Below are 13,856 nucleotides of genomic sequence, written 5' to 3'. Positions count from 1 at the left end.
CCCCCACCCCCACCCCCCGCATAGAAAGGTGGAAAATAAAAAAGGAATTGACTGTTTCTGTTTTGTCTCTTTAATGTTTGACCTTGCATTATCTATCCCAAGCAGTGGCTCTCCCTCCATTATTTTCTTATTCTGATAATAGCTAAAACGACCTAAATACCAAAAACCTCGGCACAGTTTTGTGTTCTAGCTGAACCTCCAGAACCTTTCTTACAGATTGGTGTTATTTAATACTCACCATGGGTTGAAGGTCTCTACATTTGCTAAAGAGTTTACTGCACAGGAACTTTTTCTTTTTTTTGGTTTCGTTCGTTAATTCAGCAGATATCAATCGACCACCTACTGTATTTGAGGACCTGTGCTAGGTGCTGGGGATAGAGCAGTAGGACCAGCACTTTCTCCTCCCTTTCCCACCAGTATAGAGATGTTCTCAGATGATGAATGCTGAAGGAGAGACCAGAATGAACGACCCAACTGGTCTACAAACCGAATAATCTGCCTGTGGCTGCTGCATTGTTTTGTTTTGTTTTGTTTTCAGAGATGGCCAAATTGCTTCACTCGGCTCTCCTCTGAATCTGCTTCAGCTGACATTTTTTTTTTGTTATACTTCCTTTTTTTATAGGAGAAGTTTATGACATCATTCCAATGTCATTTGTTTCTACTTTTCAGTCATCCTGAATCATCTTGAAATTTGTTTTTCAAATGTGCTTTCCAGAAAACAGCAGTCTGCTTATTGCCAAGTTTGAGAATTCTTCCTACTCTCATCCTTCACTATATTGACATTTAAGGTGACATAATCATTCCCACTTCATTAAGTAGTTCTTTCCTGGTTAGAAGCAAGTCCAGGAGGAAAAAAAATGCTTTATTCATGCTCTCTCTTGAGGGTCAAATTTTTCAATAGGTCAAGTTTTTTTAAAAAAAGCATTTTTCTGAAACTTCCCATAGCCTTGAATTCCTCCCAAACTACTGTATGTTGTCTCAGTGTCCTGTGTGTATCTTTTTTAAGAATAATTTGTCCATGTTTTCCAGTCAGCTAGGTGTTCTACAGTTAGCTCCTATAGTGACGTTTTAATGTCATTCTCTCTTCATCCTTACCCATACATCCTCCCTGAGGATTCATCTCTTCTTCTGGAATCTCTTTTAAGATTTCCAGATCTTGTTGGCTTCCATACTTCCTCCTACTGGACTGTGGGTCTGTGAATCACAAGTTGCTATTTTTGCTTCAGATTATGTTTCATTCTTTCTAGAAAGAGTCTCGGATTAGTGAGAGAGCTTCAAGAAACGAAATTCCTTTCTTGTTTCCTCAGTGTTGTTTTTCAGTCATTCTTCTTGGCATTAGTTTTGATTCTACTTGACATCTCAAGCACATTTTTTACTTTATGCCTTGTTCAAGATTATTTCTTCCATCTGTAGGAACCACTTGTCTCTTAACAACTTGAGATAAAAGGCATTCCTCCATCCTCTCATCTTCTCTAACAAGAAGACAACCTTAAACACATAAAGTAAAAAACTATGGAAAGTAATTTATGGCCACCTCAGAATGGAAATCCAACATAGCACATTTTCCTTAAATTCCTGCAACAGTTTTCTTGTTGTCCATGCATCTCTCAGGTCTCCTGTTGAGGTGCCAACTTTTGCAGCTTTCTCTGAAAGCTTTCACTCTGAACTACGTAGTCAAATACTTGTTTGCCACTGGTGCCCTGGAAATAGTAGACTCCTCAGGTCATTGCCTGTAAACTAGATCAGGCATTCCTTTGCCTCACCACTCACCTCTGATAACCCAGTAATTTGTTAGTATTTAGCGCCAATTCATACCAGCAAGCTCAGCCCCCTTCAGTAAATAAAGGGCCACACACAGAACTTTGGTTGTGTTTTCTCCAAATATTTTCATTTTTCCAGCCCTTATCCCCACCTTATCACTATACTTTTTCATCAGTATATTCCTTTTTTGCCACATGTGTAGAAAAATAGTTATTAATAAATAATAGTTTTGCCTAACAGCACTGATTACCTACTAGTGTCAGGGATGATGATGATGATGATGATGTTGTTGTTGTTGTTGTTGTTTCTGGCATTGTTCTTTGTTCATTTCTTATATTAGTCATTTAATCCATACAACTGCCCCTCCAAGTCCCCTGATGTTTTCTCTATGATTATCTCTCCTTTACTGAGGAGAAGAAGTAAAGCTTAGAGAAGGTAAGTAACTTAACCAAGGTCACAGAGTTTCCAAGTCAGAGACAGGGATTCTCTCCCAGGTGTTTATACACCCAGATTTCAGCTCTTAACAAAATTACGACATGCTATCTTATACTACAGTGTTCAACACTATTAATATTAGCTTAATATTCATTTATTTGATATTTTTGAATGACTTTAAAAGAATGTTTCATGTTCAAATAGAAAAACTCTATTAGTTCTCATTTTCCAAAAATAATATAGCTTGGTTTTTCTTCACTGCTAGCCTCTTCATTCTCAATATGAAAGAAAGAAAAAACTATGAAAGAATGCTCTCAATATAAAATACACAGCTAAGACAAGAACATTTCATTGGTTTGATTTCCCTAGGGTCTGACTCTAAAGTCATTTACTTCTTATTCAAGGCAATCATAATTCAGAAATAAGATGTTATCCATTCCTTTCTTTTGCTTTTTTTATTTCTTGAATGAAAAATAAAATAGTCAAATTTATACATCTGGCAAGGTCTGATTACTTTTGTTTCCTTTACCAATCCCACAATCTGTGTAATTATTATTGAGAAGGATTATTTAAGTTAAATTAATTGTCCAGGCATGGAAATAAGCAGAGTCATTTTTGAAAGATTGCTTAATGTGTATTAATGAAAAGTTTGAGTCTTTGAATTTTCCTATCACGTATTACTAAAGTATCCACATTATTAAGGAGAAAAAAAAAACATTTAATGACATAAGTAATATGTTGGCTCAAATGTTGCTCTTCAATTAAACCTGATCTATTGTTATTGAATTTGGCTCAACTCGTGTTTCTAATTTGTCTTTTTTTTTCTCTTTCTCCTTTTTGCAACAAATATTTTAGCTCCTAGTCAGACTGTTACTCTGGTGACACAACCTGTGGTTACCAAGGAAACTGCCATATCCAAACTAGAAATGCCATCTTCCTTGCTGTTGGAGGTACCCGCTCTGGCAGATTTCAACCGGGCTTGGACTGAGCTTACTGACTGGCTTTCTCTGCTTGATCGAGTTATAAAATCGCAGAGGGTGATGGTGGGTGATCTTGAAGACATCAATGAGATGATCATCAAGCAGAAGGTATGGGGAAAAAAAAGATAAAAGCTGAAAGAGCTTGTTCTTTAAAAGTGAAGATTTTCCACAGGCCAGTTCACTCTCCTCAAACATTTCCCACCAGTTTTTAGGCAGCTTTTCTCTGTCAGCAAGCACACTACTCTCGCTACTTCATTTGGCCAAAGTATGACAGAGGATACAAATTAATGCAGTGATCTAAAACAGCCATAAATTTAAAAGGAAAAATACAAAGAAAAAAGAATAATCCTTAGTGTAGTATACTTGGCTTAATTAAATTCACTAAACAACTGGCATTTTAAAAAGCCTGTTTCATACCAAATAAGTATCTCAGTTGAGTTGTTTACATTGAAACTGTTTATTTTGTCATTATGCAGCTAGAACATATTACAGGATCAAATACAATAATCTGGGAGTTGGTTATTATCCACTCTTTAATATGTCTATGCCAATTTTCCTCCTCCAGGGATAAGGGTAATTGAAAGTTAGCTAAATTAAAAAAAGAGAGAAGTAACAAACATAATATGTTTGTAAATATCCTAGATCTTGATATTGGTGTTTATGCAATGCCATCTTCAAATAAGCATGTTCTTAATTCAAAGATTAAAATCCTAAGCCTCCTTGGAATCCATTTTACAAAGTTAAGACATCAACTAGAAATACAAGACTACATTGATATAAGTGTGATTTACCTAGCTAGAACAAATATACTGTGTATCTTTTATATTTCTGAATGTATAAGAAAAGTAGTTATTTCACTTGTAAAAGCTTTTAAGAGTTTTCTAAAGAAATGGTAAATCATATTGAAGGCATATAGGTATTAAAGAACTGCCTTTTGAAAACAAAAGGAGCAAGGCAGGAAGAGTAAGGGAAATTTCTTTTTTAAATGAATTTCAGAAAATTATTAGGAGTAAAAATAAAAATAAAAATAGAAATAAATGATTGATAGTTAACCTGCATTTAAAGTACTTTGAGCTTGGACTCAGAAGACCTGAGTTTGGTGCACTTTTTCTGTCATTTCCAAATTACGTGATTCTCTGGATTTTGCTCTCCTCTTCTGCATAAAGGGTGCAGAGAATACACATTCACATTCACCACATTCACCAAATAACAAGGGTGCATGTGTATATATTGATAGTTAAATGTTATATATATAATCATATATATATAAAGAAAATAACATTTGTTCTACTGCTGCTTTACGAGAAATATAATAGCCACCTTATTTCAGAAAAAGCAGCTGGGGCTCCTAGATGTCACATTCCTAGTAAGTAGCAGAGTAAGCATTCAAATCCATGTCTGTTTGCTTCCTAAGCCTGTGTTCTTTTTCCTATTATTTTTTATTCAGTTTTATTGAGATATATTCACATACCATACATTCATCCATGGTGTACAATCAGCTGTTCACAGTTCCATCATATAGTTGTACATTTATCACCACAAGTCAATTCTGAACATTTTCATTACTCCAAAAAGAGTGGAAATAAGAATAAAAAATAAAAGTAAAAAAGAACACCCAAATCATTCCATCCCCCCCATCCCACCCTATTTTTCACTTACTTTTATCTCCATTTTTCGACTCATCCATCCATACCATGGATAAAGGGGGTATGAGCCACAAGGTTTTCACAATCACCCAGTCACACTGTGTAAGCTACATACAATCATCTTCAAGAATCAAGGCTACTGGGTTGCAGTGCAACAGTTTCAGGTATTTCCTTCTAGCTGTTCTAATATACTAAAAACTAAAAAGGGATATCTATATAGTACATAAGAATGCCCTCCAGAGTGACCTCTTGACTGCATTTGAAGTCTCTTAGCCACTGAAACTTTATTTTGCTTCATTTTGCTTCCCCTTTTGGTCAAGAAGGCTTTCCTGATCCCACGATGCCAGGTGCAGGCTCATCCCTGGGAGTCATGTCCTACGTTGCCAGGGAGATTTACACCCCTGGGTCATGTCCCACATGGTGGGGAGGGCAGTGAGTTCACCTGCTGAATGGGCTTAGAAAAGCCTGTGTTCTTACTCATATATTCTGCCTACCAGTAATAACTGTAACTGTAGTTACCATTTAGAGATAAATGTATGTATATGTGTTTGTGTGTGTATCTATGTGTGTGAGTATGTGTGTGTGTGTGTGTGTATATATATATTCAAATATAAGACAATTGTTAAGAATTTAGAATTTAGAAAAGAGAGACCATTTATTTATCAAAAGGAGACAATTTTCAAATTGGGGAATGCTCTATGCCAAGATAAAAATGCTCCATTTTTCCCTGAGAAAAAGGCAGCTTATATAGTAAATACAGTGAGGTTACACACACACACAAAAATGATTGATTAAGAAAAAAAATGGTAAGTAAAGCAAGCCTTATAAGGAGATGGAATGCTAACAAAAACCCTCAACAAAAGTCCTGGTTTAGGGGAAATTAAGACCCAGGTTCAAAGAATATCAGAAGGTTTTAGAGGTTGTGCAAGTTCGGAGAGGCTCAAATAACTTGTCTTAGTATGTGCAAGTAATTTCAACATGTATAGATAAGTTGGCCTTTGCTTTAGACATATTGGACATATGCTTTAGACAAGTTGCCTCGGCAAGTTGGGAAGTGTCCTGCCAATTCATTTAACAATACACATATATGTACAAGCATATCTCGTTTTATTGCACTGCGTTTCATTGTGCTTTGCAGATATTGCACTTTTTCCTAATTGAAAGTTTGTGGTAACCTCGTGCCAAGCAAGTCTATCAGCACCATTTTTCCAACAGTTTGTGCTCACTTCATGTCTCTGTGACACATTTTGGTGATTCTCACGATACTTAAAATTGTTCATTATTATTACATCTGTTATGGTGATCTGTGATCAGTGATGTTTGATGTTAGTATTGTATATTGCTTTGGGGGTCCGCAAACCATGCCTGCATAAAACGATGAGCTTAATCGATCAATGTTTTTTGCGTTCTGACTGCTCTGTGGACTGGCCATTCCCTTGTCTCTCTCCCTCTCCTCGGGCCTCCTTATTTCCTGAGACACAACAATATTGAAATTAGGCCAATTAATAACCCTACAGTAGCCTCTAAGTGTTCAAATGAAAAAGAGTCACATCTCTCACTTTAAATAAAAAACTAGAAATGTTTAAGCTTTCTGAGTATGAGAAAGGCATATTGAAAGCTGAGATAGGCCGAAGACTCAGCCTCTTGCTCCAACCAGTTAAGCAAGTTGTGAATCCAAAGGAAAAGTTCTTGAAGGAAAGAGTGAACACAGAAATGATAAGAAAGCGTAACGGTGTTATAGCTGATATGAAGAAAGTTTTAGTGGTCTACATAGAAGATCAAACCAGCCACAACATTCCCTTAAGTCAAAGCCTAATTCAGAGCAAGGCCCTAACTCTCTTCAATTCTTTGAAGGCTGAGAGAGGTGAGGATGCTGCAGAAGAAAGTGTGAAGCTAGCAGAGGTTGGTTCATGAGGTTTAAGGAAAGAAGCTTTCTCTATAACATAAAAGTACAAGGTTGAAGCAGCAAGTGCTGATAGAGAAGCTGCAGTAAGTTATCCAGAAGATCTAGCTAAGATAATTGATGAAGGTGGCTACACTAAACAACAGATTTTTCAATGTAGACTAAATAGCCTTCTATTAGAAGATACCATCTAGGACTTTCATAACTAAAGAGGAGAAGTCAATGCCTGGATTCAAAGCTTCAAAAGACAAGCTGACTCTCTTGTTAGGAGCTAATGTAGCTGGTGACTTGAATTTGAAACCAGTGCTCATTCACCATTCTGAAAATCCTAGAGCCCTTAAGAATTATGCTAAATCTACTCTGTCTGTGCTCTATAAATGTAACAACAAAGCCTGGATGACAACACATCTGTTTACAAAATGGTTTACTGAATATTTTAAGACCACTGTTGAGACCTACTGCTCAGACAAAAACTTTCCTTTCAAAATATTACTACTCATTGACAATGCATCTGGTCACCCAAGAGCTCGGATGGAGATGTACAACGAGATGAATATTGCTTTCATGCCTCCTAACACAAACATCCATTCTGTTGCCCATGGATCACAGAGTCCTTTCAACTTTCAAGTCTTATTATTTAATAAATACATTTCCTAAGACTATAGCTGCCATAGATAGTAATTCCTCTGATGGATCTGCTCAATGTAAATCTAACACCTTCTGGAAAGGTTTCACCATTCCAGATGCCATTAAGAACATTCATGATTCATGGGAGGAGTTCAAACTATCAAAATTAACAGGAGTTTAGAAGAAGTTGATTCCAACCTTCATGGATGACTTTGAGGGGTTCATGTCTTCAGTGGAGGAAATAACTGTGGATGTAGTAGAAATAACAAGAGAATTAGAACTAGAAGTGAAGCCTGAAGATGTGACTGAATTACTGCACTCTCATGATAAAACTTTAACGGATGAGAAGTTTCTTCTTATGGATGAGCAAAGAAAGTGGTTTCTTGAGATGGAATATACTTCTGGTGAAGATGCTGTGAACATTGTTGAAATGAGAACAAAGGATTTAAAATATTACATAAACTTAATTGATAAAGCAGCAACAGGGTTTGAGAAGATTGACTCCAATTTTGAAAGAAATTCTCGTGTGGATAAAATGCTATCAAACTACATCGCATGCTAGAGAAATCTTTTGTGAAAGGCAAAGTCAATCAATGCAGCAAACTTCATTGTTGTTTTATTTTAAGAAATTGTCACAGCCACCCCAGCCTTCAGCAGCCACCATCCTGGTCAGTAAGCCATCAACATTGGGCAAGACCCTACACCAGCAAAGAGATTATGATTTGCTGAAGGCTCATATTATGGTTAACATTTTTTAGCAACAAAGAATGTTTTAATTGAATTATGTACATTATTTTATTGTCACATTTAATTATTTTATAAGCACATTTTCTAGACTACAGTACAGTGTAAACATAACTTCTATTTGCACTGGGAACCCAAAAAAAATGTGTGTGACTCACTTTATTGCGATATTTGCTTTATTGCCGTAGTCTGGAACCGAATTCATGATATCCCTGAGATATGCCTGTTTGTGTATATGAATATATATATATATATATATATATATATATATAAAATTTATATATTCTATGTTAGACACTATGCTGAGCATTTTACAGCTGCACCATGCTGAAATATACAGAAACAAGGGGTACATTCTTTTACAGTTTCATATTGAGTTATTCCAATTTCTCTAGAACTGTTACTTACCAAAAAAGACAGTATGTTATAATATTTAAAGCAAGGGCTTTGGAGTTAGATTGTCTGAATTCAAAGCTTAGCTCCACTACTACAGCTGTGTGACTTTGGGTAGGTTATTCAACCTCCCTGAGCTTGATTTTATTTGCCAATAAAATATGGATAATGATAATACCTGCCCTGTGAGTTGCCATGAAGATTAAATTAGATACTATATGAAAAATGCTACCCACCTTCCCTGGCTCACTGCAAGTATTCAATAAATGTTGGCAATTAATACTAGGTTCTACAGAGAACTCAGTGGGAATCTTCCCATTCATGGCCTTTGTATCATGTAAACTGTATGTCACATAATAATGTATGAAAGAAAGAAAGTGTTTCCACATGTGCACGCCATTCTGCCATTGACATCATGACCACTTGTAGAAGTCACTTGATATTAGAATGGGAGAGAAAGTCCACACCCTCTTGTGATGGTTAGTGAACCTAGCCTTTAGGAAAACTGTTGACCTGCTCAGTGGTCTTCAGAGTTCTTCAAATACGTTTTTCTTTTTCTGAAAGGACTACTAATTTAATGTCCCTTCAAAGAGATAGTCTTTAAATATAGGTCCAAAATTAATTTAGAGACAAGTGCAAGTGCGTGAAGGCTACGGAACAAGACTTAGAAAAAGAAGAGAGATTTGAGCATACCTTGGCATTGGTTAGCAGGGATTACTTGAGTCTGTTTGTGATATTCTCTTTTTTTCCCATCCTGGGTAAAATTAAAATTAAAAGTCCTGGAAAAGAGTCTAGTTGTCCTTGCTTGAGTAACATGCCTACCCCTTTGCTGGAGGATAACAGAGGACTTTGATTTATAGCCCTCTCCTCTCAAAGTTTGTCTCAATGAGAGGTAATACCCCCTCCAAAGAAATTGGGGTCTGCAACCAAAACAAGAGGGAAAGGATGCTGAGTAGCCAATAAATAACAAACACCCACTGTACTTGAGCAAGAATATGTAGGATAGGTTGTGGGACAGAACAAATCAAAAAGGACACTAGAGGAGGTAATTATACATACTTATCTTCTTCAACTTTGCAACAGGGAAGCCTGCAATAAAGACCATTTAAACATTAGTAACCCAAGTATAAGTGTGTTGGAACTTTGCACATATAGTAATTGTTTCTCAATAAATTTAAATTGCTTGATGGACATTGTGAATGAAATTTGATATGGAAACTCCAATTTTTAAGGAGATATTTTGTAATGTGAAGCATCAGAAATTAGGTAAATTAATATAACAAGGCTTTTTATGACTCCAGGAGACATTAGTTCTAAATTTATGAGATTAAGATCAAACCTTAGATATGCAAAGATTGAAATATTGGCTCCAGAAGGAATACAAGGATATGGTATTTGAATAAGCTAGCCTTTTAAAAATTGCTCTGAACCTTGAATTCAAAGCCCTGGAAGTCACATATTCGGTTAATTAAAAAAAAAAAAAGCAAAACTATTGTTCTCTTTTAGCATAACATGTTTAATTAAATTCTTATTTTAGAAAATAGGGGGCTGCTACCATTTTGAAATGAAAATAATTTTTACTAAGTGAATTATATGAACAAAAGAAAATGGAAGTTAAATTACAACTTTAATTTTTAAAAAAAAGATGGTAAAATGTAGCCATTTTTAAAATGAAGAAACTCTAATGCTAAATTTTCAGGAGTAGAAAATATAGCCTTATATTTTAAAGAAATAAAGATGTGAGATGTGCAAATTAAGTCTTTAAAACCTACATGAAGCTTAAAGTTTATTTTCTATAATTGATTAATAGGAGATGATTATTTGTAATTTGTAGTTTAGTGTCAGAGAGCTCTGATTAAGAAATGCTTTTCTAATTCAACATATGTTTAAGGAAAATTGCTTCTGGAACAAAATTGTGACAATTATTAGCCATTTTCTTTTTCTGATATAATCTAGCAAATGTAGGGAAAATATGTCTAGAATATTTCTCTGAAAGTGATGATTGAGTCCGACACTGAGGGTAAGGAAGGAGAGAAGGAAACAGAAGCAGGGAAGAAGCGAGGGAGGGAAGGAAGGAATGAAGAGAAGAGAGGAAAAAAGAGAGGGAAGGACGGAAGGTAGGAAGATGGGACAGAGAGGTAGGGGAGAGAGAAAAAGGTAGCTGGGAAATTTGGGGAGAGATTTGTGGCAGTGGAGAATTGTGCTGTTATCAACAAAGAGGATTTAGGTGGCCATATGATACTGTTATTTTTATACTGCTGGTTTCTGATTTTCTGTGCTAAATTAATTACAGTCTTTTTTCAAGTCACTTTGGCCAGGTGTTCAAGGTAATTCACCACTAAATCTGAACCACAGGCACACTTGCATTGAATAAAGAATCAGCAAAGGAGTTTTATCCTCTAATAAGACCTCTCCAGGTTGGGGTTGAGGCAATTTGGCCAATCTGGACAAGATGATAATAGCATTGTTCAACATTTATTTTTAACTATGCATTACACTGTTACCTGGGAGATTTCATTATCCAAAGATTGAAGGAGCAGTTTTATTGGGCGTAGTGTATATTTAAATGGGAGATAATTACTTGGGTATGTTTAATTTTTTATTGTTAAGGTCAATTTTAATAAAAAATTCTATTAGGTTTTGTATCTCTGGCTATATCTACACAAAGTGTAATTGAATGACTCCAGAATCATTCTGAGTATAATTTTCAATGAATAAATTCAGCCACAATCAGACAACAAAGGAACTTGTCTAGTATGGCCCTAGAAGGATTGGTGGAACAATGCTGGAAAAAAATTGCATTGATTGTTTAAACTAAAAACAAAACAAAACAAAAGAGAATGTTTCTTGGAATTATTCTATTACTATGAATATAGCAGAAAAGTGCATATTAGAAACAGTTTCTCATTTCAACAAGTGAGAAACATTATAGACAATTTAATTAATTGGTCTAAGGTTACTTAGTAAATGTAATTATAGCCTAACATAAATTGAGACATAACATACAGTATCCTAACATAAATCCTCTTTTTAATAATGTTTCTTACTTTTCTTCTATATTCCCCCCTCCCTTCTTGCACATCCCGTCATCTCTCCACCAAAGTCATAACAAAACAAACTAAACACATGGGTAGTCAACATATTTCACAAGTTGTGTGACAGTGTTCTTAGGGTGAGGAGATTGATTATTCTGTTTTTCTGTTTTATCAGAAAAACATCTTACCATCTCATCAGTTCGATTCTGTACAAATTTGTTTAAGAAACAACATACCAGAGTGTGCTATCTTTCCATATTTAGAAGGCATGTGTTGCATTATACAATGAATAATGCTGTAATCTATTTGACTGAAGATATTCACAAATTATGCACTGCAGTTATCTTCCAACAATTGTGTGTCTCCAGTAGACATCTCAAAATCCTGTGGATCACTATTTCACATTCACGGGATTTTCTTTCCCTACCTAATGGGGGCCAGATTGACTATTATCTTTACTGAAGGATGAAAAGATATGTCAATGTCAGTTAAATGACTTGTGTCATATTCTCAGATCATGACAAAATAAACTCTCTTTAAATAAAAAAGTCATAGAATTGCAAACATCAAAATATCCCATTTTCTAAGTCTCATGATAACCTTTTTATGAAAATAATACCATACATTTTTTGCTTAAAGATAAACATAAGTTTTACCAAACCATGTATTTCGACGTTTATGAATGGAAATATACATCTTATTACAATTCAGTTCAGTTCACTGTAAAATTTTCTGTTAAAACTTTATCAAGTAAAACCGAACTACTATATTTACATGAATTCTGAGAAAAGCCAGTACACTGTGTTTTCAATGAAAAGTCAATGAGATTCTGTCAAGGAAGTTTATGTTTGTCATTGTTTTTAAATAGTGAGTTGTATTTCCAAATTTTCTTGCTTGGTTCCAGTAAGGGGTTGCTTTCTGTGAAATGTCTTTTCTTATTTTAATAAAAATACCTAAAATCTGGGGTCTTTAACTTTGGGATAAGAAAACAATGTAAATAATTCATTTTCTTTTCTTTTCCTTTATTAGAGAAGTTTTGCGTTTACAGAACAATCATGCATGATATACAAGATTCCCATATACCATCCTATTATTAACCCCTTGCATTGGTATGGAACATTTGTTACAATTGATAGTGCATTTTTATAGTTGTACTATTAACTATAGTCCATGGTTTAACTTAGGATTTACTGTTTATGTTGTGTAGTTCCATGGAATTTTTTTCTGTTGCCTTATATGCAGTCTAACATTTCCCGTTCTAATCACATTCAGATATATATTTCAGTGCTGTTAATTACATTCACATTGTTAGGCTACCATCACCACATTTCCATTATTCCAAATAGGAACCCTGTGTATTTTAAGCGTTAACTTCCCATTCCCTATCCCCACCCTGTCCCTTGGTAAACTGTATTCTAGATTCTTACTATCCATTTGTTTATTCTAATTATTTCAAATTGGTGAGATCGTCTTTTAATCTTTTCTTTGGTTATATAATGCTGTTATGCTTTCTCTTGGGCTTCAGATTTCACTATAATTTTTGATCCTTAAAGTCTGTGACAAAAGTTACAGTATGTTATAATGTAAGTGCTTCTTATTATTACCTTTAATATTAAGATAATGCTAGGTAATGTTAATGTTGGATTACATGGTTGTTCATTCATTCATTCAACAAATAGTCTGAAAAACCCATGTTACAAAGCATGCTGGGAGCGGGTAGGAGAATATTAGGAAATGGGGTTGGAAAGAGATAGTTGACTGAGAGTTGGATTTAATTTTGACTTCTTTGGATGTTACAGTGAATTATTGACAGTGAGATAAAGGAGTGATCACACTTCACTACTGGTAAAAATGTTTTTGCACATTTATCCACACTTTTCTGTATATGCTTGCTTATGTTAGTGATACACATATATATTATTAACATACACATAAAGTAGATGTTTTAATAGGCTGCAATTAAAATAACTACTTTTTTTCTCCCCCCAAACTATTTTCTTTCTTTCCTTATATGCCTACTTTGGAGACCCCTGGGTTACAGTATATGGGAGATTGAATTATATACCCCAATTTAGACATGTTCTTAATCTTAATCCACATTCCTGTGGGTGTGAACCCCTGGTAAATAAGACCTTTTCAAGTTGTTATTTTAGTTATGGCATGGCTCAGCTGAATGAGGGTGGGCCTTAAAATGGATTACTGGAGTCCTTTATATGCAGAAGAAATTCAGACATCCTCAGAGAGAGGAGCCACCGGGAGGAGCCAGAAGGCACCAGAACCCAGAAGAGAAAGGACAGAACACTGCCATGTAGCAAGAGGAAAAGAACCCCAG

At 35.1% G+C, this 13,856-nt stretch overlaps 1 protein-coding gene across 10 annotated transcripts in view; it reads left to right on the top strand.

Moving 5' to 3' along the window:
• DMD (dystrophin) overlaps positions 1-13,856 on the top strand; it is a 2,178,366-nt gene that overhangs the window by 1,383,507 nt on the left and 781,003 nt on the right. For all 10 annotated transcript variants that reach the window (XM_037821041.1, XM_037821045.1, XM_037821047.1 and 7 more), the window contains one exon: positions 3,052-3,284. In XM_037821041.1, coding sequence (XP_037676969.1) covers positions 3,052-3,284 — 233 coding nt within the window. The remainder of the gene's footprint in view (positions 1-3,051; positions 3,285-13,856) is intronic.

This window comes from Choloepus didactylus, chromosome X (genome assembly GCF_015220235.1).
Source record: "Choloepus didactylus isolate mChoDid1 chromosome X, mChoDid1.pri, whole genome shotgun sequence".
Classification (NCBI taxonomy): Eukaryota; Metazoa; Chordata; class Mammalia; order Pilosa; family Megalonychidae; genus Choloepus; species Choloepus didactylus.
Note: the sequence above shows the minus strand (reverse complement) of the source record. Positions and strands in the feature narration are given on the sequence as shown.